Source organism: Larus michahellis, chromosome 3 (assembly GCF_964199755.1).
Source record: "Larus michahellis chromosome 3, bLarMic1.1, whole genome shotgun sequence".
NCBI classification, from domain to species: Eukaryota; Metazoa; Chordata; class Aves; order Charadriiformes; family Laridae; genus Larus; species Larus michahellis.
The window spans coordinates 73,950,726-73,976,508 of record NC_133898.1 but is presented as its reverse complement, the minus strand read 5'-3'; the positions used below and the strand labels follow the sequence as shown (position 1 = coordinate 73,976,508).

Genomic DNA, 25,783 nt, shown 5'->3' with positions numbered 1-25,783 from the left:
TCAATGTATTTTTGAAAAATGCTATTAAATATACAGATACTTTGTGGAAAACCCTGGAATGTAAGCAATAAAGCAGCATCCTCCAGGGCCTTTTTGTCTGTAAGCAATTATAAAAGAAACCTGGGTTACTGAAGTGGCAATTCTGCCCTTGCCTTGCAGGTTCTGTTGAGGGAAAGGGGACTGGCTTGTTATTAGAGGAAGGAACCCCAGCCTAGACAAAGCCACCGATCCGGTCTGTGTCCCACAGTGAAATCCTAATCCAGAAAGATCCCTTGCAGACATAGACAGGGGAAGAAACAGCATTTACCTACCACAACACAATGCCAAAGCAATAAGAGAATAAATATGGCCTGTCTGACTGTTCCCTGAGTCCCATGAGGTACAACCTTTGCACAATCTCCCACTAGCAGGGATCCAACTTGTACGTATGCTATCTTCTTTTCTGTTGGCATTGTTTCTAGGTAAACCGCAAAGCAAAAGAAATTGCAACTGGGTTAAATAGATTTTTTTGCTGCATTTTCCCCTGAGCCCAGCTTTTGGGGATGTCTGGTGCAGCAGCAAAGCTCTGCATAACCCTTTAAAATGATTTCACAACCCCCATAAAATCTTGAATTCAAGATTCTATTTGAATTACTGAAAACATTCAGGAAGACAATACCCCAGATAGGGGGATATCTACTGGTGAGCAATACAGCATAGCAATCATGCGCCAATAACCTCGGTGCCAAACAGCAATCCACTCTGGAATCCTAGGCCTGACCTGGGAAGTACAAAGGTGATGGCAAAGATTTTCTTTTAAAAGACAATATTAAATTCATTAGTTGTGAGAGATGTGAAATTTTGACAAACCTATGGGATAGCTATAAAAACCTTTTATTTTTAGCCTCTTACAGGCTGCCTTCCACCTCTGGGCAGGGTATTTAACCTCTACATACTTCTGTTTCCTATATTTAAAATGGGAAATAATCACAGGGACAAACTCACAGGCGTATTGCTTCATAACTTTGAGCCTCTGGGATGAAAGGCACTATTGAAGTGCAGAATATGCTCAGGTATCACTTTATTTCTGTGCCAAGTGCTTTTCACCATCTGCTTAGCGAGACATTACAGAGGAATAATAACTCGGCTTCCATCCCTGCTTAAAAATCTCTAAAACAAAGAGAAACCGGTAGCAAACGTTTTGGTATTAATTCTGCTTCTTTATTTCCCTTCCCATTTTCTGATGAATATGGCTATAAATTCTGAGACTGCCAGGACAGGAGAAAGATAGGAAGGAAGCAGAAACCAAGGCTGAGGGAGATGGCTGAAGATGTCTGCAACCATCTTTCTGCATCAAGGCTGGGCTTGAATCCACCTCTGGAGGTTGTTGTCCTGGGCAGCCTTGGCAGGTCTCTTCCCCCCACCCCTAGCTGAGGGGTGACACCCCAGCAGCAGTGTAAGCTGCCGCCCTACTGACGCAGCGTTATCTGGTACACTTGTGTAACACGACACAAGATAGGAGGTACCAGGTCTATCCAGCCCAATATCCGACATCCAGCAATGAAGAACATCTGATGCTTACTTCCATGCCTATTTGCCATATAGGCATATAAGAACCCAGCAAGTTTGTGGTCCCCCAAAAACCCTGACAGTAATTTGCAGTTCACGGACTTCCTTAGGCAGGAGTGGTCTCGTTGTATTTTGTTGCCCACAATGATCTTTTGTTCCTGAAAGTGTGCTCCTATGTTTGTACTAAGAACATTTTAATGAAACACAGCTACCCGAGAAAAGGAGTTTCAGCACCTCAGCTATACGTTTTGTTAGTTTTGCACCTACCATTTGTGTAATGTGTCCCATGTCTTTCTCTGGAAAACAAGAGTCATTCCATCTTCACCTTTTCCATGCTGCCACAGGTTTTATAGACCATCATCAAGGGCCTCCCTCAGCCTATGTGGGATTATTAAAGAACTTGTGATTGTTTTTTGGTACTTTGGATAGTTTTTTCATTTTGTCATTGAAATAATAGAAGCGGAATCTGTGACAAAGGAATAGTGGTATCATGAGGAGAAACATATTTGCATGGTTTTGGTTCCTCACTGATGCTACAAGAAGTCAAGGGTGGTATTCGTATCACATACCTACATCCGCATGTAATTAGGCCTGCAATCAAGATTTTCACTGCAGTCAGTGGAGGCAGGGATGTAATTCCAAGATGTAACTCCAAAGAGCAATTTGCCCTGTCTGTGGTAGACACCTCTCTCTCAACAGGGTGAATCACTGGCCTGACTTGTTTGGTTAATGCTAAGGACACCCTAGGCAGTCTGCAGAGGCAACATAGGAGCAAATAAGCGTAGGAACAAATACAAGCCAAAATTTAAAACACAGTTGTTCTCCAGCTGTTGAACAGGTCATTCATGAACGAGAACTCAATGAACAGGCTACAAAAGCTGAAGCTACAGCTTGGTTTTGCTCAGCTGCACTCTCCAATTTACAGCCTGTGGCTAAATTAGAAGATTTTTCCATTTACTTGTTTCATTTAGTGTGGTGACTGCTACGTGAACTAAGTAAACCAAAGGGAGGGAAATGGGATGCCTTCGGCTGTCAGGATGCTGATGGAAGCATGGAGTGAGGGAAGCTTTTGAAATCCCATGGTACTACTTCATGCTTGTCATCCTAAAGAGAGCTGTCTTGGAGAGCCAGGAACATTTAGGAAATTCCCTGAGATGCCTGTACAGCATCAACCTTTCGCACGTATCAATAGCTGGTTCCTGCGTCATTATTTCCAGTCATGTCCTGTCTTGGAGGGGACCTTTCGCAGAGCAGAAGGCTGGTGTTGAGCATCTCCTTGTCACCGGCGCAGAGCACAGGCACTCTGCGTCCCACAAGGCGTGCTCGCTGGTGAGAAAGCGCAGGCTGAAAATGTCTGAGCTGCAGAGCGCGAGGCTGAAGCGCGGGTTGGCGGGGGGGAAGCCTATGGCGGGAAGATATGACAACTGAAACCAGCTGCATTTGAGATGCAAATGGACCTGAGCGGTCCAAGGTGTCACAGGGCTTGGCAGATGTTACACAGCCTGGTCTGTGATCATTTGGCACCGCACTGCAGAAAGAGAAACAAACTTAAAGCTCAGAGGAGGCGCAGTTTGTTTAAATAATAGCAAGTAATTAGTCTGAAGACAAAATCAGTGATGGCATTTTATAATTACAATTAATTTAAAGGTTAATTTCCTTTGGTGCTAAAATCTTATTTAAAACATTTACCAGGAAAGGAAATTAGGATGTTACTATCTGGATGCATAGAATGCTTCTGGGAATCCATGCCTATTATCACTAGAAAATTAGGTTAGACTCAAAGTGGGAATTTCTATTCATTTTAGTGTATAATAGATGGTGGTCAGGGCCTTGAGTCAGAAGGGTTGCTTAGGGTAGACTGTACGATTTGCATTTTCTTTGTTTGTGGGATTAATTGCAAATGTTTCCAACAAAAGGGCTGGGTTTATACATGAACAAGCTTGACATGAAAAGAAAATTGGTTATGGATTGCTGCCTTCGTAACTAATGAAGTTGATGTTCAAGGAATCCCTAGGAGACAGGGCTGTGGTATGAGGCAAATATATAAATAAAATCACACGGGGGGAAATGGTGGTGTTGCTGGTTCCATCTGTGATAATTTCTCTTCTCCCTCACTGTCTTCCCTGCCACTCCCCTTGCATCCATCACCGCCTCTTGTGGGGATTGTCAACCTCAAGTTTAAAAAATGTCTAAATAACATAATGGAGAGCTTGAAGGAAGCAACATTTCCATTCCAGCAGCTCATCACAATGGGATACTGCTTAATAAAATCAATGCATTGTAACAGCCAGGGGGATATACTTACCTTGCATCATTTGTTTTTAACTATTCACCACCCATGTTTTATCTTTTCAAGAGAGACAAGTTGCAGAAGTATTGGAAAAGATGTGCACGCGTGAAAAGGGAATGAAGAGTTAACATCTCCTTTACAAAGAAAGATACACTTCATACCAAAACATTTTGAAAATATTACTTGTCTTGTCATGAGTTAATTGTTTCAGCAGAGGAACACAAAGAAGTCCAGATGATGAAACAATGTCCCCACACGTTTCTGTCAAACTGGCAGCAGAAACGAGGTAGTTACTAGTGACGGCTCTGACAACAAAAGCCGCAAATGATTTGAAGAGATGCTCAGGTTGTTGCTGCAGCTGAATAGGATGTGGTCTTTCTGGCCATGGAAATGTTTTGACATTTAAAAATTAACAAAACTCATATGAAAAATCAGGAAAAATCAGCCAAATCTGAGACTCTCCACAAGCTGAAAGTTGCATGGAAAATATTTTCAGGCAGACTGTCGCGTTTTGTTTTGATGCCGGTGTAAGACTTCATTTCAATGTGAGTCATTTCCTGCTCTTTGCGCTGAAGAGCAAGCTTTGGAGGCAGACGCTCCTGTGCCATGCCCAGGGGAGCATCTCCTCCTTCCCCCTGACGGAGGGAGGGCAGCTCGGGCCCCGCTGAGCGAGTGCAGGCAGAGGAGCAGCCCGCAGGTGGCCTTGCCCACCCCAGTTTCCCAGCCTCTCGGGGGGCTGGCTGCCTCCCCAGGCGTTCAGCTAAAATGAGCGGGTGTAACAGCTTGGCCCGGCCAGCCAAACTCAGTCTGGACTGAAGGGCAGCAACATCTCAGAGAGGAGCAGTGATGGGCTGCTGCCAGTAGACTAGACTCATTAACCAGTTCCAGTGGCCCTGAAAAGGACACCTACCCACAGCCCCTTTAGTGTCTACCCCACTGAGACGGTCCTCGCGGTTTCCTACATGCCTGGAACATAGCTTTGTACTAAATTATTTTTGTCAGCATGCCTTCTGTTAAAGTTTTCCATATTACTTTTCCTTTTAAATATCTAGATAGGTCTTCATTAGCATTGGACTGTTAACTTTCATGGATTTGGGCCTTAATTCTCCACTTTGTTGCACCTACTAATGATTCTTATTCTAATTTATTAGTGTGGTGGTCACACTTGGAGGACACTGCCCCAGGCATTTTCTTTTTCCTCCTTTTTTCTTTTTTCCTCTCTTTATTGCTTGCCCCTAGCAATGATCTGTCTAAGAACGTTTTTTCCTAACGATTCGTTTGATAACTTCTATGTTAATTCTGACTACCCCACATTTTCTTTAATTCTTAGAATGATTTGTCAGTCAAAAATTATTTCAGGGCTATTATTTTTTTGCTCAGTACTCAAGCATGAAACTGAAAGCAAATGGCTATCATCCAGCAGTGTCCAGTTTAGAAAACTAATATATTTTCAGAATATTAATGTTCTCGTAGCTGAGTGGAGGCCTTTTACAGACTCTTCAGTGAGCACTGCACAAGCCCCACTGAGAGCTTGGACAAGCCTGGCAAATCCTCTCGGGGTCAAGCGGCAGCCTACCTGGCTGCAGCCCTATTTCCAGGTCTTTAGGCTTGACAGGTGGCTTGCTGCATTTATCAGATACAAAAGGCAGCGCTGACCATGGCTATGCTCCAGCCATTTCCTCCCGGTTCTTGTTCTGGCCTGCCCTATGCCTCGTCCCTGTTTCTGCCTTCAGCTGCGGAAGCCTCGCTCGTGCCTCCCAGCCCTTGCTTGGTCACGCCTGGCTGCTCTCATCTTGGTTCCTTTCTGCTCAGCCGTGACCCTGGTTCCCACCTCCCTGACATGGTTCCTGCTGATGGCCAGCCCTGCCTCGCTGAGGCATTGCTCCAGAGCGTAGTCTTCCTCACCTCCTGCCCTGAGGCTCTGCCGCTGACCAGATCCCTTCTCCACCTGTGAGTCAGAGATGCATTTTACCTTCTCTAATTTCTAGACGCTCGGCATCATTCATACTGGTGTTTTCTGCTGGGTACAACCTTGTATGCAATATCTGCATCCCTGCTTGGTCCTAATTATAGGGAGTATCAGGCTGAGATCCCTGTCAGTACCTCTGTAAGAGTGGTGACACCAGGTGATGCTTATCAGCTTTCACAAACCTACGTTACCTCCCCAGTCCTACATCTTATCTCAGAAGGGCTGATCAAAGAATTAGACAGGGGATCAGCAGCAACAGACAGAAGAAGATGCTGCAAGCCCTTATCCAACAAGAAACATGGTAAGAGGAGACAAATCTGGAGGAAAAGCCCCCATGAAGCAAAAAATTATGAAATAATTTTGACTATTACAAAAGTAAACAGCATGGAAATAGTGGCAGTGGGGGAGAATCTCAGCTGAGAAACTCCACCGAAATTTGTGTAGGAGTTTCCCTTTGCTGCTCCTGCGGATGTCGTAGGGCACAGAAATGCCATGAGGTTACAGTTTAAAAATCTGAGGTTTTAGTTTCACCTTGCAAATGGGTGAGCTGGGAGCACTCACAGGCAGTTACTGGCTGTTTGGCAGAGGCGCGGTTCATTGCACCACAAGAACCGGACCGAGTGTCCAAGTCCTGACACCGTTTCTGAACCCTCCTGCGCCATCAGGAAGGGCACAGCCTCACGTCCTGGCAGATGCCCTCCTTCCCCCTGCTTTGCCGCGGCTTGGCTCTATCCCCTTTTGCGAGTCTAAATCGCTGTGCGCTCAGCACAAAGACCAATAACGTTTGATTACCGTTGTAAGCAAACTTTATTGAGATTGTATTCAAGCAAACCTCCTCCTGTGGCCTATAATGTGGATCGGCCACCAGGCCACGCTCACAGCATAAAAAGGCAGCAGCACTAAAGTGCTTGGAAGTGTCTTCACCAAACAGCGAGGCGGGTAGCAGGAAACTGGCAAAGCTGCAGAAGCAAGGGTGTTGCCATATGTTCTTTTATGTTTTTTCCTGTATGTCCTTTCCAAAGTTATTAAAACTAAGCCTAATTTTACTCCCCTCCATTTTTTTCCAAGTTTGGCCAGTTTTTAGCTACCAGCATTTGTGCACAGCTCTCTCTTGCCTCACATACTGCCTTCTGCACCAACAGTGCCTCCCGTGACGTTATTAGCTGTAGTTTTTTTGCCATCTCTCCTCTCTCCCAGCTACACATGTAGTGGAGTAGCTTGCTGTTGGCAGTGAAGCTTAGTCACTGCACCTCTCAGGCCTGAGTCCAGGGGGACAAGTCTTTGTCCTGCGGTGACAAAGTACATAAGTGTAAGACCTCACATGTCAGCTGTAGCACTTGTACACCACGTATTCTCTCTCTGGTATATCACGCGGGAAATATGTTCAGTCATGACATGCATGTGCACGAAGCATCCACAGGCACATGCACATATGCTTCTCTGGTCATTAGCACTTTTTAAATGGTACCATCTTTATCCTGGGTAACTGTAAATTTTTAATACTATTTTAGTGCTTTAGAATCCTGAATATATTTAAGGACTACCATGATGCCAAGCAGTGTACAAATATGAACGTCATGTTTCTTGGAGCTTGAAATCTCTGTACTAGACAACAGGCAACTGGTGGATACAGGCAGAAAGTGAGCACAAAGAAACTATGAGCAAATATTATTCACTGTGGTAGACAGGAGTACAAGGACATTGGCAACCAAATTATCGCCAATGGAGCAAAGAGTTTCAGGTAAAATAATGACAGAACTGTTTGTGAAGACATTCTTGCAAAAAGAGAAAGCGTTTGGAAATTATGCAGGTGTGCAGGCCAGGCTGGCAGCATGGGGTTAGAGTTTAGCTTATAGAACTGGAAGGAGGACAGACTGATATGAAGTTTCTACAAAAGGCTTTAAATGTAAAAAGGTTTAGCTTCTACTTGATGATATGGAAGATGAAATCAGTAGCAGGATGCAGAGAGGAGTAATCTAGCCAAAGAGATGAGTCTTGCAGCCTTTGTCTCAAATACACATTTGGTGAGTTCAAAAAAAAAGGAACAATTGTGGTGTTTGACGCTGAGAGCCCTGAGTAAATGTTATAGCTGTTTCAATAGACAGAAGAGTCTTCCTCTTCAATATGCAAAAATAATCTTCAGAAATTAAATCGTGCACAGCCCAAACCAAAGTTGACATCTAACTTATATCCTCAAGTGACAGGCAAACTTGAGGATACAAGTGCCATCTTTCACTATGAGAGGCAACAGAGAAGGTTAGGGAGGAGCAGCTAAGAGTTCTGGTTTTAGCCATGCTGAACTGGAATTGATGTTTAATTATCCATGGGTAAATATCACAGAGTGAAGCCGAGATTTTAGTTTGTATAGAAGGAGCAGAGTGAGCACAAGCCAGGTACCCTGTGACACCTCAGAGAGCTGATGACAGCCGAATTTGTGTTTCCAAGCGCGACTACCCCATTTACAGGAGGTGGAGAAAAGTAAAAGGCAGAGGTTACTGCTCATGGGAGTCCAGCAGCGTGTTGGAGGGAGAACCACCAAGAGAAGAGGGGAATGATGAAAGGAAGGAGGTGAGCACCTCCAGAGGAGAGAGCAGAGGCCAGTGAGGCAAAGGTTTCTGGAAGAGGAGAGCAACAGCTGTGCGAAAGGTGGCTGGATGACTACGGAGACAACTGTGTGCACTGGGTTGCCAGTACCCAAATTTGGATAGGAAGAGGTGATTTGACTGTGGTTCCAGCTGCATGCAAAGGACAGGACACAATATGGGAGAAAATCTTCTACAAAAATGGAAGAAAGCGTTCGACAATGTTTGAAAACATCAGGAGAGAAAATAGGACAAGCAAGGATAAGGGTGGGGTTGATTTTTTTATGAGAGGAATTTACGTGTATTTGTACTGTGAGGGAAGTGCAAAAAAACAAAAAAGAGATCAAGAGAAAGAGTCTGTCACTGGGGCAAGCAGAAGTTTTAGAGGACAGAATTCCTGTGACTGTAGTAAGAGAGAAGGGGAAATGAACTGTAAAAGGAGGAGTGAAAAAGGCTGTCAAACTGAAGAACAGAGGACTACTTCATCAGTTTGCTCATACAAGAAATGGGAGAGATGGTGTGCAGAGAACATGTGGAGATGGGAGGGGGGATGCAAACAGGAAGGTGATGAGGGAGTCTGGGGTGGAACTGATAAAGCTGGAAGAGCCAAGCTGCTTCAGCAGGGAGATGGACAAAGTGAAGGAGGAAAGGAGGAATAAGCACAGAAGTCACCCTCGTTAGAGAATTACTGCCAAAGACAGTTTCACTTTTAAAGACAGAGGCATGGGCAGGAAGCGGATGCTGTGGTGAAGGCAGGGTTGAGTGCTGGCAGTACGCTCACTGCTGTGAGAGGTAGGGCCTCATGCATCTAGGGTAGGGGTGAGATAATCAGCAAAACAAACAATAGTGGCAAAGGAACACAGTAAGGAGAGGGTTTGAAAGCAGCCAAGAAGTCATCCATACTGCACGTCACATGTTGGCCAGGTACATGGCTGTTTCCCAACCTTTCCCTTGCCTTTTCTTTGCAGATGAAGCCGCTTCCACATTCTGAATCTCTATATCCTTTCATATCTACTCTGCATTGATTTTTGCAAGCCTACTTAAATGCAAGGAAAGCCATAGCGTCTGTCACATTTCCATACACATATGCCCTAAATGACTTTTTGGGTCAGAACCTAAGCTAATGTAAATTTCTGTTCAATATCTTTCCTTTTGCTTTCTACAGGAAGATGTTAATGCTTTTACTGCACACTGTTTCCTTTCTCTTTGTCCATCTGTTGATTTCATCAGTTTCATTGTTTCTCACAGCTAGTTTTCTAGAGTCTCTTCTCCCGTAGGTACTTCCATGTTAATGGGGTCTGGTTTTTTTGCATCCCAGTTTAATGGTCCCTCTATACACCACAAGCTTCCAGAATGAAAAATTTATGCCTCTCTTTCTGTCCTGATATACAGCAGAGACGAAGGGGACTGTGACTGTGAGCAAAGGCTGAAACTTCACATCCCTGTGGGTATTTAGCGATAGAAAATACATCCCTACTTTGAGCCATATGTCCTGTTTGTGTTACAGTTGTAACCACAGTCATATGTCTGACAAGCCCCTTAACACCAACAAAGGAAGAAAACATGCTGGCTGAATTTTTTGTAACGCATTTTACAAATAAATAGTACTGTTATTATCCTATTCAAGTCCAGCCAGGAAAATAAGCATCTCAGCACCCACTATTTCAAAGGAATGGTGTTCTGTGATTGTTTGTATATGGACATACGCTTTTATTAAATCAAAATATGACAAAAAGAGACACTTGTGATAACAGTGACATGTAAGATGAATGTAAAATAGAATGGTCAAAAATGTGTATGATGGATGAGGTTAAGGATGGAAGCCTCTGTAGCAATTCAGCTAATGAGCCTTGTTTTATTCATCGCATGTTACTGCTGCCAGGAATGTATCAGTTGTAGGACATTTTTAGTGACCTTTCAGGCACAGCCAGGAAATGCCTGCAGAAAGGGCAGCATTTTGCATGCTTTAAGAAACTAGCTCAGTGTCCTCAGAGAGCTTTTAGCACTGCCTGGACACCCCAGGCTTGGCAGCGCTGAGAAACTGCCGCCATCAAGAAAACTTGCTACAAAAAAAATTGCTGAAATCCTCTTGTGCTGGAGTTCACTTTCTATTACCTACCTTTACCTGCCTTGCAAAGTTTGTTGTTGTGTGTAAGAAGCCATTGTAAGCCTACAACAAGGTCACAGTAGTACTATCTGCCCTACCATCGTTTACTTACACACATGGGAACTTCCACTGTCAGTTGAATGCAGAAATGCCTCTACAAGCTTGCCTTGTTTGTCACTTGACAATCTGGCTTGTTAACACTGTGTATGCTCTGTGCAACAGGCCAAAGACACAACACGTGGAGATATTCAGCAGGCATCTTTCTCTCATGCCCACACAAACTCATTTTACTCAAAGAATGTTTTTTCTTAACACGTTGATTTAGCTTTCTGAAAACAACCCTAAAATCACCCTTAAGACCTTTTGCCCCACAACTGCAAAACAGAGTATCTATGCCTGCAGCCCTCTAATAATGGTTTACCAGTTGCTTGAAGGGTCTTGTGAAGTACACAAGAAATGCAAAGCCGTACAAATGCATATAAGCACTAACTGTAAAGTGACGTGCGTTGACACCAGTGAGACCCTCAGTCCAACACAGGTATTTTCAGGTATTGTCAGAGGTCACGAGTGAGAAAAAAAAAAACAAACTGGGCAAAATATCGACAACCCATAGCTACAGCAAGGACATGTCCAGTCTTTTTACTGCAATCTTTGTGTTTGAATAAGAGAGTTTTTATTTCCTCTGAATTTAGCAATTCATTCAACAATATTCCTATAGCAAATTCTTTATTCTGTGCATATAAACTTAGTATGCCTCCAAAGACATGATCACATTGTAATAAAGTTATTCTGGTGGTTACAGACAGTGAGTAAGTAGGAAGCAACAAATGGCATTTATCTTGATTTTAGCAAGATTTTAACCCTGTGAAAGGTTTGTAAGCAGTCCAGGGAAGCACTGTCCAGATGCAGTCATCATAGGTTGTGTGCAGTATTGTTTAAAACTCTATTTGAAATTAAGTTATCAACCAGCTGGGATGACATTTCAGATGGGATCCCACTGGGACCTTAGCTAGGGAAATCATTTTCTTCGTTATTTTTGTTAACAGCAAGGATGATAGAGGAGAGAACAATGGTAAAAATTTCAGAGGAAACCAGCCTGGGAGGGGTACGAGCACTTGTGAAGACAGGATTAGAAGTCAGAATGATCGTGAGAAGTGGCTTGAAATCAAGAAGATGAAATTCAATACAGACAAGTGTAAAAAAAACTCCTGTGGGGAAGAATCAATCAAGTGTCTTCAGATAAAATATGGACTACTTGGCTAGACTACAGTTAGTGACAAAACATAAAAATAAAGATCTGGTTATTAAGCGTTTGTATGATGTTGTTGAAAAAAGAAGAAAAAAACACCAAACCCATCCACCACCACCCTCCACATTATTCCAGGTAATGTACAGAAGACATACATGGCAGTTGTTCCAGTTAGTCCTGATTTGTGCCCCACTCTGTAAGAAAAACATAAGCAGGCTGAAGAAGGATCTTCAGGCTTGGAGATTTAGAGGCTTGGAAAACATGGGCTGTGAGAAAAATTTGAAAGAGCTAGGTATGCTTAAATCTGGAAATGATGGATAGCATGAAAATACTTTTTGAAAATCCTTAAAAGTCATTATGAACGAAAAAAAAAGGCTCATTTGTCTTCATATCCATAGGGAGAAAAGGCCAAAATGTAGAAAAGTAGGTAATTTGCAGGAAATTACATTTAAATTAGACATTAGGAAGTTAGGCACAGGCAAAGGCAACACAGAGAGACTATAGAACCTCCTTCACTAGAGATGTCAGGGATTAATTTAGTAAAACATGATTCTGGGATAGGAGTATACGTAATGCTGCCACAGAGCACAGAATCAGCTAAATTATTTCTGCAGGGACCATTCTTGCCAGGGAAGAAGGTGGATGACAGGTTCAATATGTCTGTGATTGCAATGGAGGCATACTGTACCAGTCCAGTCTACTGTTTAGGCGTCTTTTTTCTTGCAAAGTAAACGGTGGACAGAGGGGTACAAGAATTTGATTTTATAACATGTCTGGAATGCATGTGACTGCACTGATAAGCGTGGCATACGTTGAGGGGTACCTTAGTGTAAAATAACCTCATAAATGCAAGTTTTAGTACCCCAACCACTGTGAAAGTTCTCAAACCAAGGGTTATGAATTTACATTTTGTGATTTTTATGTGAATGTTACTGCATTTTAGATCCACAAGAGGCTATCTTCTATCGAAGAGCCTTTTCTCTTTTCTTTTTTTTTTTGCTTTTAATGTACACAGAGCCCGTCTGTCAGTAGCAGTGCCCAGACCTGTGAAAAATGCACTTCCATACCTGAACTCTTTGGCCCTTTTCTATCAAAATAAAGCCAAATTCACATCTGCTATGTAAGAAACAATATTTCAGGGATGAGAGCTGCCCACAAATAACCCCCAAAAGCCAATAGTTGGGTCTCCTGGTGCAAAGGAAGCAAAGGGTGTGCTTTTACCTGTGTAAAGAAAGCGTTATAGCAGAGAAATAGGGGTCTCGGACTCAGATGAGATTGAATTGCCCTGGAAATTGTTTAAAATAAACATGAGAAGACCATCGGGAACTGGCAGTGGTGCGAATTAATAAATAACTCCCACCCTACAACCTTCCTGCAGACCTCCAGCGCCTTGAGAGAAATGCTGCTTTCCTTAGATCTGTGAAGCCTCATCTCTGAAGCTCAGATAAATTGTTCCAGCTCTCTGTTCGTGCATTTCAACCCAAATGTCAAAGCAGGGAATCAGAGAAACTCCTGTCTCTCAGACAGAGTCGGATCAATGTTCTCTCTCCTCTACATCTCTGAACCACAGTATGACAGCAAGCCAGGCACAGTAATCATAGTCAGAAGCAATGCATTCATGCCGATAAGTAAATGGTTTTCAGCATTCGTAGTATCTGAATAGTGTGTTGTTTTGTGCTCCAGTGAGGTGGTCTACTTGAAAAAGAGGGATGTGTGGCTATTTCTGACAGACAGATGGCTGTTATAAATTCCTCATTGTCTTTCTGTGATTTTAAAATTAATTTGATTTTTAAATTAAAAAAGAGACTTTGCCTGCCTTTAATTTTTTTTACCCTTTTTCTGCATCTCCACAATTGGCTGGTCTAATTTTAACAGATTATTTGGGGGCCCGTCAAATATAATCTGTGTGCTGGGTAGTTCTTGAATGATAGTGCCTATCACTTCTGAAAAGATGTTGCTAATGAAAGCAATTTTCCCCCTTTCAGTTGATTTCATAGGTGGATTTGACTCTTACGGCTATCAAGGTCCACAGAAGACATCTCATTTACAGCTACAGCCCATGTATATGTAAGTACTTAACTTCTGAGATATTCTGCAAAGTGGCAGGCTGATATTAAAGGATCATTAAACTGAAACATGACGTGACTCAGAAATTCAGAATAGGCAGAAGCCCTTTTTGATAGACCGAATTCAAGCTACACTTAAGTGCCAACATTACTCTTCTACTGAATTATAATGATTTCTTAGGGAGGGATATAATATGTCACAGTTGTTTAAATAACACCCAGCTCTCATCTGATTTTCCCCCATTTTCATTCAAGCAGGTTCCACTCAGAGGCAATGAGAATTTGGTGTAGTAAAAACTAGTCAGGTCTGACAAATCTTGGTTGCAAAGAAGTGGTTTTTATTAAGACTTATCAAAAGTTCAGCAATTTGCTAATTTAGTGGATGCATTTAGCGTTTGTCTCACCCGCGCATCTGTTCACTGAGGCACCTCTGTACCTCATTTCCAGTCTCCACATTAAAAAAGAAAAACACAAAACAAATGTAACAGCATATGGCTTTTAAAACCAGTTTGAATAGAACACAGTGTTTTACCTAACCAGTGAGTGACAACTCCATCCACTGCCTAGAAGTGCAGCCTGATATATTTGGGGATTAAATGGGTAATCAAATCTCAGCAGATACACACAACCGGAGTACATTCACACTAGAGCTAACACCCAGCCATAGACCTGTCCAGGAATAATCATCTCCAAATATTTCCTGTACTGATGCCAACTGCAATTCAGAACAGTCCTGACTGCCCAGATAAATCTTACCTCGCTGCTGCAGCCTTTTGAAATGTTATTCACCATCACTATTTGCCATCACCTACACGGTAAAAGCACGGCACAGAACAGCTCACAAAAGGGCAACATTTACTTTTTTCCTTTGTTTCTCTTCTGAACACATCTTTTGAGGAAAAGAACTAAATACAGGCAAACGATATTCATCCCAACATACACTTCCATTCACCTTTGAATGTAAATTCATTTCTTCTGATTAGTGGAAGCAAGTCTGCTAATGGATTAGTGGATTTTTGCTTGGAACTGGCGTTTACTCCTTTATCAGTGGTACAATCAATTCTGCGGTAGTGCTTAGGATTGGGCCCTTTGGGAGCTTTGCTAGGAGCTTTTTAATAATCTCAAATTACAATAGTGCATATCTCCAGTGCCATCTTAACTTCAGCTTCCCATCTGTCTGTGCTCAAGTAAAGATTTTTCACCTGCACTTTTGGCACAGTGCTGCGCATTTAGAAAATGTTATTTCCTGCCTAGTATTATGTGTGGCTCGTAGGTACTTAGAACGATTCTAATCCTATTTCTTTCTCAGTATACCATACCTTGTCATCAACATATGGGGCCCTCTAGCTGAGATATTATCCCATTCTCTTTATACTCTCAGTGTTTCTTCCAGAACAACAGATTGCATTTAGTGAGCATCTTCATACTGACTGGAAAGAAATCTAGGCCTGTGGAAAAAAAAAAAAAAGGCGGCAATATTTTTGCGCTTGTAGCTGAGATGAAGAGATATATGATTAACTCATGTAAACTGTGTTCTGCCTTATTTCAATGCTGCACGCTCACTTGAGTGTAGGTGACTTCGCTGTCTTAACTGAGAGACAGAAATCAGTATGTGAGCTGACGTTTTGTCCAATCAACCCACAAAAGTACCGCCATGTCCCAGCCACAGTCAAACAAAGACACTTCATGTTTCTCTCTGAGTGTATAGTATTTGACAAGGTTCTCTAGAATTGCTACAGTCTGTCTTTGAGAGGCTTTTACGGCATTTAGTAATACCTTTTGGTTATTTACAGCTGAGGCGCACCAGGAGCACATGCATATGTATTCACACTGCAGTTGCTCTGTAAATGTAGGCAGACCATTAGCTAGTGGAGTGACAAATTCGAATGTCAAATTAATCAAGCCGTGGTTTGATCTGCTTGTAGCACTATTTACAACAATATTACATACTGAAAATCAAAACATACTGATATGATAACAGCAGGCCATACTTGGTGTTTTAAAGCTTTATTTGTTGGGAGGAAGGGTTTGGTTCCCTAGGGATCTTGTTCCCCAAAGAACATCAGTGATAGCCTCCATAGTATTCAAGGAGGAAAAAAAGAATAATACAGGACTTTACGTTAGTCTCTGGCCAATGTCACCTGCACTTTACAATGCTCAGCATCTCTAGGGGATGAGTAAACACTAAGAATCATTAAACATAGAAAGGCAGAGGATAGGATAGGATAGGATAGGATAGGATAGGATAGGGTAGAATTAGAGTAGAGTAGACTAGACTAGACTAGACTAGACTAGAATAGAATAGAATAGAATAGAATAGAATAGACTTCTGCTTTATGGAGTGCCATACTCTCACCACTGCCCAAGGTATAATCATATCCATCCAGGATACAACTATACCCATACATATCCATATAGCTGTATTCATATCACTATTTCCACAACTTTATCAATTGCTACAAAATGTCTTTGAATCCGTAGGCAGTGGGGGATACATTAAGCCTGCCTAATTCCTGCAAAAGTTCAAGAAAACCTGAAGATAGCTTTTGCCAACTCTACGTCCTCTACTATTGAGGTTCGCACTGGGTGCAACTCATGTGGAGCTCTGGGTTTATGGGAGAAATAGAAGATAGTTGCCTTTAAATCATCTGGTTACTGACTATATCCAAAGGCACAATAACACCTCTTTGTGTTGTCTGTGGTGTGGTAGTACCTACAGGTGTCCTAGGCATGCTACAAAAGTGAAGAAGAACACATGGCCTCGGCTTTGAAGAGCTTGTCAAAACGATCAGCTTCTAATGGTTGTACAGGTTCTGTCGAAATGCAAATTTCAACATGTATTTCAGTAATAAGCACAGAGAAACCCCCCTATATTTACCAAATCAATTCATATACAGAAATAGTACAACTCTCAAAGACATATAGAGTTGTGTGGTGGGTCTCAGTCATCCCCCACGTGCTGCTTGCTGATGTGAATTGATTTAGTGGGTTGCAATGACAGAATTCCATCAACGCAAACTTCTATTTCAATTCAAGCCAGACAGATTTACATCCAAGCGATTTAAATCAATTTTAACTGTTTTATACATGCACAGTTTAATTATTATCCTGAAGGAATGCTGTGTTTAGTAATTGCAATCTGTTAGGACACACTGTTTTGTTACCAGTTTCCTCCTGTGTGCTAAAGTTAGCACTTCATTTTGTTAATTTGGGGGTTATACCGAACCTACACAAACTCACACGTGCAATTAAATATTGATTTATTCAGGCTCTTCATGTTTACATTTCTATTGTGGCAGGACTTTTTTATCTACAGGATTATTACTTTTTATTTGTGATATCAGTCAAGCTCTACTTATGAAAACATTCCAATTCAGTTTAAACACACAGTATATTTGTGTGGAATTTCATCAGTTATGCAAAACTACCATAAATGAACAGGATACTTAAGTAAAAAAAACCTCTTGATTTATTAAAAAGAAGAAAAAGATTTATTAAAAAGAAAAACATTATCTGTAGATAGTAAATTGAGGTGACTATCTCTGGTTACCATTTCCTTAAATAGTCTAGAATTATTAGATTCAGACTCACTTTGTTTCTTTTCTCTATGTTTTAGGCTTTGAATTCCAATCATAACTCTCCTTATCATCTCTCCCAATTTCACGTTTAATTTAAATCAGCTTCCTTTTTAAAGAGAAAAATATATTCCATTTGGAATTATGTTTTATATAAAACACTGGTGTTTTGGGGGAGAATTCTTATCATGATGTTTATCTACCTGTTATAAACGGCTTTTTTTTATTATTTAAGTGCCAACAGCGTGCTCTATGCTGTACAAGCCAAGAAGCCTAGACAGTCCCTTCAAAACGAATACGCTTTTTAAACAGAACGGGACAGAACCGGTGCTCATGTACCTCCTTGCAGTGTGGCCACAGCTGATGTACCAAAAAGCAGCTTCCTGGCATTCTGTGCGGGAGATGCCGGTGCTCATTTCCAGACCATGGGACAAGAACACAATAAGATGGTGGAAATCAATTGTCAAGAGAAAATTCTGCTCTTGGGAGGTGACCGAGGAAGGTGACTAAACACTCCATGGCACTGATTCTGCTGCACATGAGAAAATACAGTTATAGTTGTGGAACAAGACTGCACTGCATGATCACTGCTCTAAAAATAGAAGGAAGGAGGGAGGGGAGAGAGATTTTTCTTTATGTTTTTCACAGTAAACTTGTTTGCTGCTCAAGAAAAGAAGAAGTGAAGCAAAAAAAACGCATGCGTGTCTGATGCTGATGCCTAATGCACTGGAGAAATTGCTCAAAAGCAGTTCAGCCCTGAAGTGGAGCTTGCTTTCCTCATATTCTGTGAAGTCTGAGAATCTGCATTAAAGAAATATATACACACACATATACTGTATATGCATAGAAACACACACACCTATATGCACATAGACCCCTTTATATATGTGTGTGTATATATATATGTCCACTTATGTGCATTCTGCTACCCAAGACAAGAATTGGTAGGCATTGCTTTCAAATAGAAGGCATTTAACGACAGTTTCTGGCTGATGGGGTCCTACCTTTCACCAAACATGAGAGGGATTTCAAGTCAATAACTCAGGGACAGAGAGGTGTAGGAGGGGTTAATGTCTTTGCCCTGCTATCATGGTCTCACAGTCTAAGGCTGTAGGTGTTCATCTAAATTGCACATGTGGGTTGGAACTAGCTGATCTTTAAGGTCCCTTCTAACCCAAACCATTCTATGATTCTATGATTCTATGCTGAAGGTACTGCCTACTCTACCATTCACTTGAAGTATAAATGAAATATAAGCAAGACACAAGAAACAGCACCTAGACTATAACCACCGCGACACTCAGCAAATTCCTGCAGTTTAAACCTGCTGTGCTATTGTCTCCTTAAGATTCGTGTTTGTGGGATTCAGACATTATGGGCAACATTCCATTTAAACAAACTGCCAGCTAAGCCTTGCCTAGCAACCATCATCTTGTCTGTTTTAGGCTGAAAGCTGGAGTTACAAAACACGGGTTTGGGACAGGACTCTTCAGGTGTACAGGGCTGTGGCACTCACACATGCTCTCTCCTTTGCCAATGAGCCTCGGGTGACTTTCCCAGGCACCTGAGATTCAGCCCTTCTGTCCTGCATAACTGCCTCACTTCTTGCCTTTATAAAGACAGCTATATTTCTGATGAATTATTACAGTTCAGGTCATCTTCCAGTTGACACGTGGATATATAGTTAAGTTTCTAATTAAATATCGCTTCTGCCCAGAAAGGTTTAGAAAACCTATGCTGACTTCTCCAGAGAGAGATCACCTGATTAATCACCTTGCCTTTCTGTCTTCTTCCTCTCATGGGTACCTTAACCATTACTGGTTGGTGGCTTACACTTGCTTGCAAAAGGGCACCAGATCAACGGGGCTGGGATTGCATAGGTATATGGTGGATTATAAGTATCTTTCTTTTTCTGTCTTTCTTCTAGGTCAAAGTAAACAAAGAGGCTACTCAACGTGGGCTGGAGGACCTGTCAAAGAAACTGTTTCAGGATGGCCCCCTGCTTCTTCAAAGAGCAAAAAAAATCCATTTTTTGTGCTAAAAAAAAAGAAAAAAAGAAGCTGATTGAACAGTGAGACAAAAAGCAACGGAAACTTCAGCCCCTCTTTCTAACAGGTACTAAAGGGAGATGCCCGAGGCCCCCACCTTGGACATCCTGCCTCCCAGCACCAGAGGGACAGAGCAGAGGCATTGGTGCCATCTTCTGGCTCTTCCCTACCCAGGCCACCCCCAGTGTGGCCCGTCTGGATTAGGACATGAACCCAGCCCATTCAGTGCTTTCGGAGCCCACTCTGCACTCCTGGCCGCGTCGAGTCTCCTTAGTCAAGACAACACTAAAAATACCAGGATGACCTTGCAGCAGAAGTCAACAGACAGCGCGTTGTTTGCCCTGAAGGCTGTACAGTTCATACTTGCCTTAACCCAACTGCGTTGCACATCAGAGAAACTCCGTGCAAGCTTTCTGAAGTAACGTCCTTTAGGCTCAACTTGCTGCTGTTAATTCCGAACGATTTCTAAGTCAGTGGTTTTCTTCTGTTTGGTTTTGTTTTGTTTTTATGTCAGGGAATAAGGCTCTGTTGCTCCATGGCTCCAGAGCGACCAAGTAGAAAACTGCCAGCTGTCTGAGAAGTGCTTTACTTTTGAGGCTCCACAGTGGTCAAGACACAGTTTATAATGGTTAAGAAAAAAAAGAAAAAAAAAAAAGAAAAAAGACCTTTTGGGGGTTGGGGTGGGGAAAGGGGTAACATAAACTAATAATTGAATCTACTGGAAATAAGCAGCAGAAACAGTGCTTCTTAATCCCGCTGTTTTTATTTATCGCACTGTAGGTGCTTTTATAGCTATCTCTAAATGTCTTTTACTAACTACAGAGACATCTGCAGATTTCTATCAACAAAGGCCAACTGAATATGTACTAGCTACGTTTACTCTTTTATATCTAATTTCAACTGAAAATTCTCTGTAAGTGAGCTTTTTTTTTCTAATTGCGCCATAAGGGATCCATATATTTTATTTTTTGGTTTCAGCTAGGGTGGGCGGGGAGGGACTAGTTGAGTTGAAGAAATATTGGAGACCTTTTTGTGGTATATTTGGGGGATCTGTTGTGTGTTAGAACGTGTATTTTATCTTCCTGTATTATTGTGGCTGAAAAAAAACTGTGCTGTTACGTAGTTGGCAACAAGATGCCTTTGGGAATTTTGCTAGTAGGTCAATGTGTATATGAAATACTCTGAACTCCTAGGAACATATGTTTTGTTCTACATCTGATCTGTATTTTCAAGCACTTAGGTGGCTTTCATTAGGAAAAAACCCAATATTTTGCTCAGGCTTTTCAGAAACTTGGATTGTCATTGTTTCTTTGCTCAGACCTTGCATAGGCAAACGCACGCACCTGCCACACCTGAGGTGACCACGTAGCTTTTGAGGGCAAGGGGGAAGGTCGGTGCTTGGGAAAGGCTTGAGTCGCCCCTGAGCCTCTCGCTTGTCCTTGCTGGCCGAACCCTCACGCACGCAGGGCTCCCGAGCTCCCACGGCCTGTGCGCTCACGCCACTCATCCATCCCTGTACAAACCAGTGCCCTTTGCTGTCTCTGCATGGATGTACAGTGTCACAAGCAGCAACTCTGGACAATGACAGAGGAACAGGCATTCACCAGTGAAAACAAGATACGGGACATGTTCAGGAACTTCACTTGCATTTATTCAGTGAGATTTTTATATATATATATATATGTAAGAATGTGTGTGTGTGTATATGTCTATGTATATAAAATACGCAGGAATAGCTATTGACAGGGGCTGCATAACCCAGGAAGCATCTGATGCAGGGGGCCAAGGGCTCCAGCCCCAGAGCCCACTAGATTTCCTGCAGGAATTAGGCACATGCCCTAGGCCTGATCCCATAAAGCATTCATTGCAGGTTTGGATCTCAAACTTAAATTTTCAGACTTGGGTACCTGAAATTCTGAGTTCGTTCTGGGTAGAGCCGCGTTTCACTCCCTGGGAAATCATGCACCTTCCAAGTGCCAGGCTGAAATTTCCCATAACATAAAAAATTGCAAAAGTTCCTTCTTTAGGTAGTATTAAGTATAGCAGATGTATAGTATTAAACACAATGTAGAGGCTTAACTGGAACAAAATGGTTGTAACAGGGTATTTCAGTTTTCCCTGTATAACAGTTAATCAAAATTATATTTCTATAAAAATGGGGGTTTTTAACATGAAAAGAAACCAGTTTAGGCACCTAAGCAGCGACCCAGTTTTCAGAAGATAATTTTCCGTACGTTTCAGTGATTTCCTACAGAACAGCAGCTGCTGGTAGTTAGCAATTTTAGAAGTCAGACAATTTAATGAAGTGTCTACATGTAGCTTTTAGGCCTGATTTTAATTTAGAAAATTGTGGCCTTAAGTTCTCTGTGTCTTAGTCTTCCCATCTATAAAACGGGAATAATGTGGGCCTCACGGGGTTTTTGTGAGGCCTGAATTGTTAATGTTTGTAAAGTGCTTAGGAAATAGGAAGCACATCTAACTATTAAGTATTACAGCATACATGTGTATTCATATATTACATATAGAGCAGATATACACACACTCACATACACACAGTATACATATATATATATACACATACATACCTATATGAAGTTGGTATTCATAACCCTGCTTAAGTTGCAGTTAAAGCACCACCATTAAAAAGAAATTAGGACTGTTGACTACTAAACTAAATGATTAGTGAACAGATCTCTTCTGGAAGCAGTTTAGAGCACAGTAATGTGAGAATATCTGGATGACATTTTTGATTTGTACAGCTGTATCCTCCTCAAAATCCAGTAAAGAATGTTATTTTTCTAGGCTGGGCTTTTGTTATAAACTTAAATATTCAGAAGGCAAGAGATACAATCCAAATGTGTCTTTTTTTTCTTTTCTTTTTGGCATTTGTTAATTCTGAATGTATTTTTAACAAAAGTGATTTTTTTGACTTACTAGTGTAATTTGCATTTAAAAAAAATAAATGGAAAAAATATAGGTTTCCAAGCTATTCATGCCCCCCTGCTGCTATTCACAACTTTCAGGAAACTTAGAATTACTGCTCCCAACTGAGCAACAATGCAGGATAAAGAATCCCATTACATTTACATGATGACAGTCCTGATCTGTGCAGAGCATGGATGTGACAGCACTGAATAGAAATTGCCAGGTCATGACACCATTTTAACTCTGTCATAGGTAGCAGGTATTTTCATTATCACTGACACTAAAAGGTTTCTTTTACGAGGCTGACTGCAATAGACTCTTCACTTCGAAAACGGGGATTTTTGCCCACTCATCAGGAATTTTAAGCCTATGATAGGTTTACAGTTGCCAACAGTGTTAAGTATTGCAAAAGTAATCCTTGTGAAGAGGGAGCTATGTAACATGGATATTTCCACTGCATTAATATTCTTTTATATGCTGTTCATTCTCCCTACACTGAAATGATGAAATCCTGTCTTAGGCAACGTCTTCATTGAGCTCACATATATTGACAGCTTGCCTGAGGTCATTTTGGTATAGCTGGTGTACATTTCCAGATACTCAGTCGTGTTCTCCTAAAACTAGTCCTTAGGAAGACAGTTCATTAATTATTGTCATTGGCATTTTTTTATGCGATAATTGTAGTGTGAGTGATACTTCTCAGTCAGGTAAGCAGAAATGGTTTGTGTTCCACTCGCTTAATTTAAGCACTGGTTGCAATACTCAGCTGCCATACGGCGTTTTGACAGAGGCGAGTGCAGTATGTATCGATCTCTGGATGTCTCCGAATAGGAGTGGCTATTAACTCAGTGACTGGAGGTTTTGATCACTTGCACTCTCACCCTCCATTTAAGCACACGGATAGTAAGCAAAACAAAACTCCATACATCATCAGTCCTTCCAGCTTGTAATATTTTTATATCCAGTCCTCTCTTTTCTTTTTCAATACAATTACTCAGAGGATGAGGATTTTTCTCACAAAAGCGGAAAGCCCCGTGTATAGTCTGTGTAGGTATTGCTTCCTTGCTTTCTACTGATGAGTCTCTTCAACATAGCTGAGAAAAAATAGATAGACTTTTTGAGTTTGTTTTCTAGCTAATCTGACTCTGGCTTCTTCACGGTGTATGTGTATTGGTGACAGACACTAAAGGTGAGACAGGTTTTATTGAAGAGCTGATGCACAGAAATACTGCAGACAGCACAGTGTCCACTGCTGCTTGGAGAAAGATGTAGGCTGTTGTTATGCTAATCAGTCTGCTCCAAGCTATGTGCAATATTAAACGTAATCATAATGCATAAAAGAAACTGCCCTTTAGAACTGCAGTTATTCATCCATGTATAGAATTGGCACAAGACAGAAAGAGCCAGTAAAAGACATTTCCTTCCTGTAATCACTAATATGCTTCACCCCCAGCCATGGACTGGAGAAATCGTGCCTGTTTGGTCTCGTGTCCTGACAAGTGCCTCTCTTCAGAGCTTCACCATGAGGGGCGATAGCCCCTGTGCAATTGTGACTTTTGCCTAACTGAGCGGGATAGAAAAAAAGATTTTGTACCAAATGTAGAGTTTTAAGTAGCATCATACATACCTTTGTTGCACATCTTTCTCCATATGTAGAAAAGAAGGCTCTTTTAAAATGCACTCTTCCTTTATTTCTTAGAATCCAAGACAGATAATGTCTTTTACAAGCATCTTCCAAATCCTGAGATCACCAGAGAGTTTTTTAAACAGGTCCTACCAAAACACCACCTTTCCTGCTCTCCGTTGAGTAGAAAACAGCTCTTGAGGCTTCCAAATGCCTTGGGATTATTATTTTGGATTGATAGGAGCACTGTGAAACACAAGAATTTAAAAAATTGCTTGGGGTCATCTCTGATTCAAAATTAAATCTCCTGTACAAAAGCTTCTGCATTCATGAGTGGAAGAGGATCTTTGCTGCCATCTGTTACCTAATCACTTCCCTGTCCTTGCCTTCATCTTGCTGGGAAATAAGTTATGTGGGGCTAAATGTGAAGGAGCATGTTCATATTCAGCTTGTGCTCTTCAACAGTCTTCTGTTTGGCCGCACATAATGCTATTTCATACATATTTCATTTATTTCTCCCTGTCACCAGCTTCTTGTCCCATTCTCCCTCTCCCTCTCTGTGTGAATATAACCCCAAATACCTTCCCCAAATTACATACTGGTCTGTCACATCCATTGTTTCAAGCTGTTCAGATAATGATGGTGATGACAGTCATGAAGGATGGTGTCACTGTGGATATGTGCAAAACTGGAAGAAGAGGAAGCACAAAGGTTACGTATATCCTCCAAAGGCCCCAGACATAGGGAGATGCTTAACAGAACGGTAAAAGTTGGCAGTCCTACAGAAGCCAGGAGGTACAGCAGCCCTAGTAGGAATCATTTTCAAATGTGCAATTACATTTGCTAAAGCTATAGTTCAGTGAGTACAAAGAGAGTCATAAATATCTGGAGCTACAAAAGGCACAGGTGAACTAGAAGGAAATTCGAAGAAAATGTGTTTGTGAACACGTTGACTGAATTAGATTCACATTTCAGTCTCTTCAAATTTGTCTCAGTTTGTTTTTTTTTTTTCTCTTGCAAACATTTGGATCGTTGGTTCCTATGCACGCAGGTGAACTTTTTGTTCCTGGGAGAACACGTGAGTATGTGCAATTGCATTAATTTACATGGGATCCTCAGTATTCATGCATCTATGTGCATTTGTGCTAAATGTTGGCTTATTTCTCTCAATCATACACACACACACACACACATACATACCTGTTATCTGAGTATATTTCATGGTGGGGATACAAAACCACACACACAGTCTTTCACCTTTTCTACTTAGCTTTTCCTATTCCTCCTCTCAATAGATTCAAAGCACTCTGCTGTTAAATTTTGATTAATCAAAAAGTGGGTGTCAAAAACCTTCAGGAAAAGGAGGAGGGTGGGGAAGAAAGGGAAGGTAGAAGTAGAATTATAAGGTGATATGATTAGTTTAAGCATGTACGTATGAGAGTTGAGGAAAAGAATCAGCCAATTATATCTCACTAGAGTATCCAATTAATTTATGATAGCTCCATATAGATGTATTATATCATATCCTGCATTTTAAAGGCATCAAAAGCAGTAGCTATGGAAGAAGAACAACATTGAAGGGACTGCAAATTGATGCCGTCACAAAAGGTTGATGGATTGATTCAATTAATCAGTAAGTCATTTCTAAGAGTTCTGCAGGGATTTATTTACCAAACACTTACATTGTTTATTTTGCTCTCTGGAGGGTATGTGTAGTGTCATTTTTCTTCATTATTCTTCTTCTTTCATTCATCAATTTTTGACAAATATTTTTATGCCGATATGTGGCATGTTGTGCAT

The 25,783-nt window shown here is 41.5% G+C and overlaps 1 protein-coding gene across 2 annotated transcripts in view; it reads left to right on the top strand.

The window, feature by feature from the left end:
* The window catches only part of NKAIN2 (sodium/potassium transporting ATPase interacting 2), a 561,651-nt gene extending 541,586 nt beyond the window's left edge, over positions 1 to 20,065 (top strand). Inside the window, exons 6-8 of one of the 2 annotated variants that reach the window (XR_012586233.1) lie at positions 13,731 to 13,812; positions 17,622 to 17,888; positions 19,314 to 20,065. Coding sequence is in view for 1 of the 2 variants with exons in the window: in XM_074580840.1 (XP_074436941.1) it covers positions 13,731 to 13,812; positions 19,314 to 19,323 (92 nt within the window). In the remaining variant the exon portion in view is untranslated. The remainder of the gene's footprint in view (positions 1 to 13,730; positions 13,813 to 17,621; positions 17,889 to 19,313) is intronic. The other variant, XM_074580840.1, reaches the window with a different exon arrangement.
* Positions 20,066 to 25,783: the final 5,718 nt, after the last annotated feature.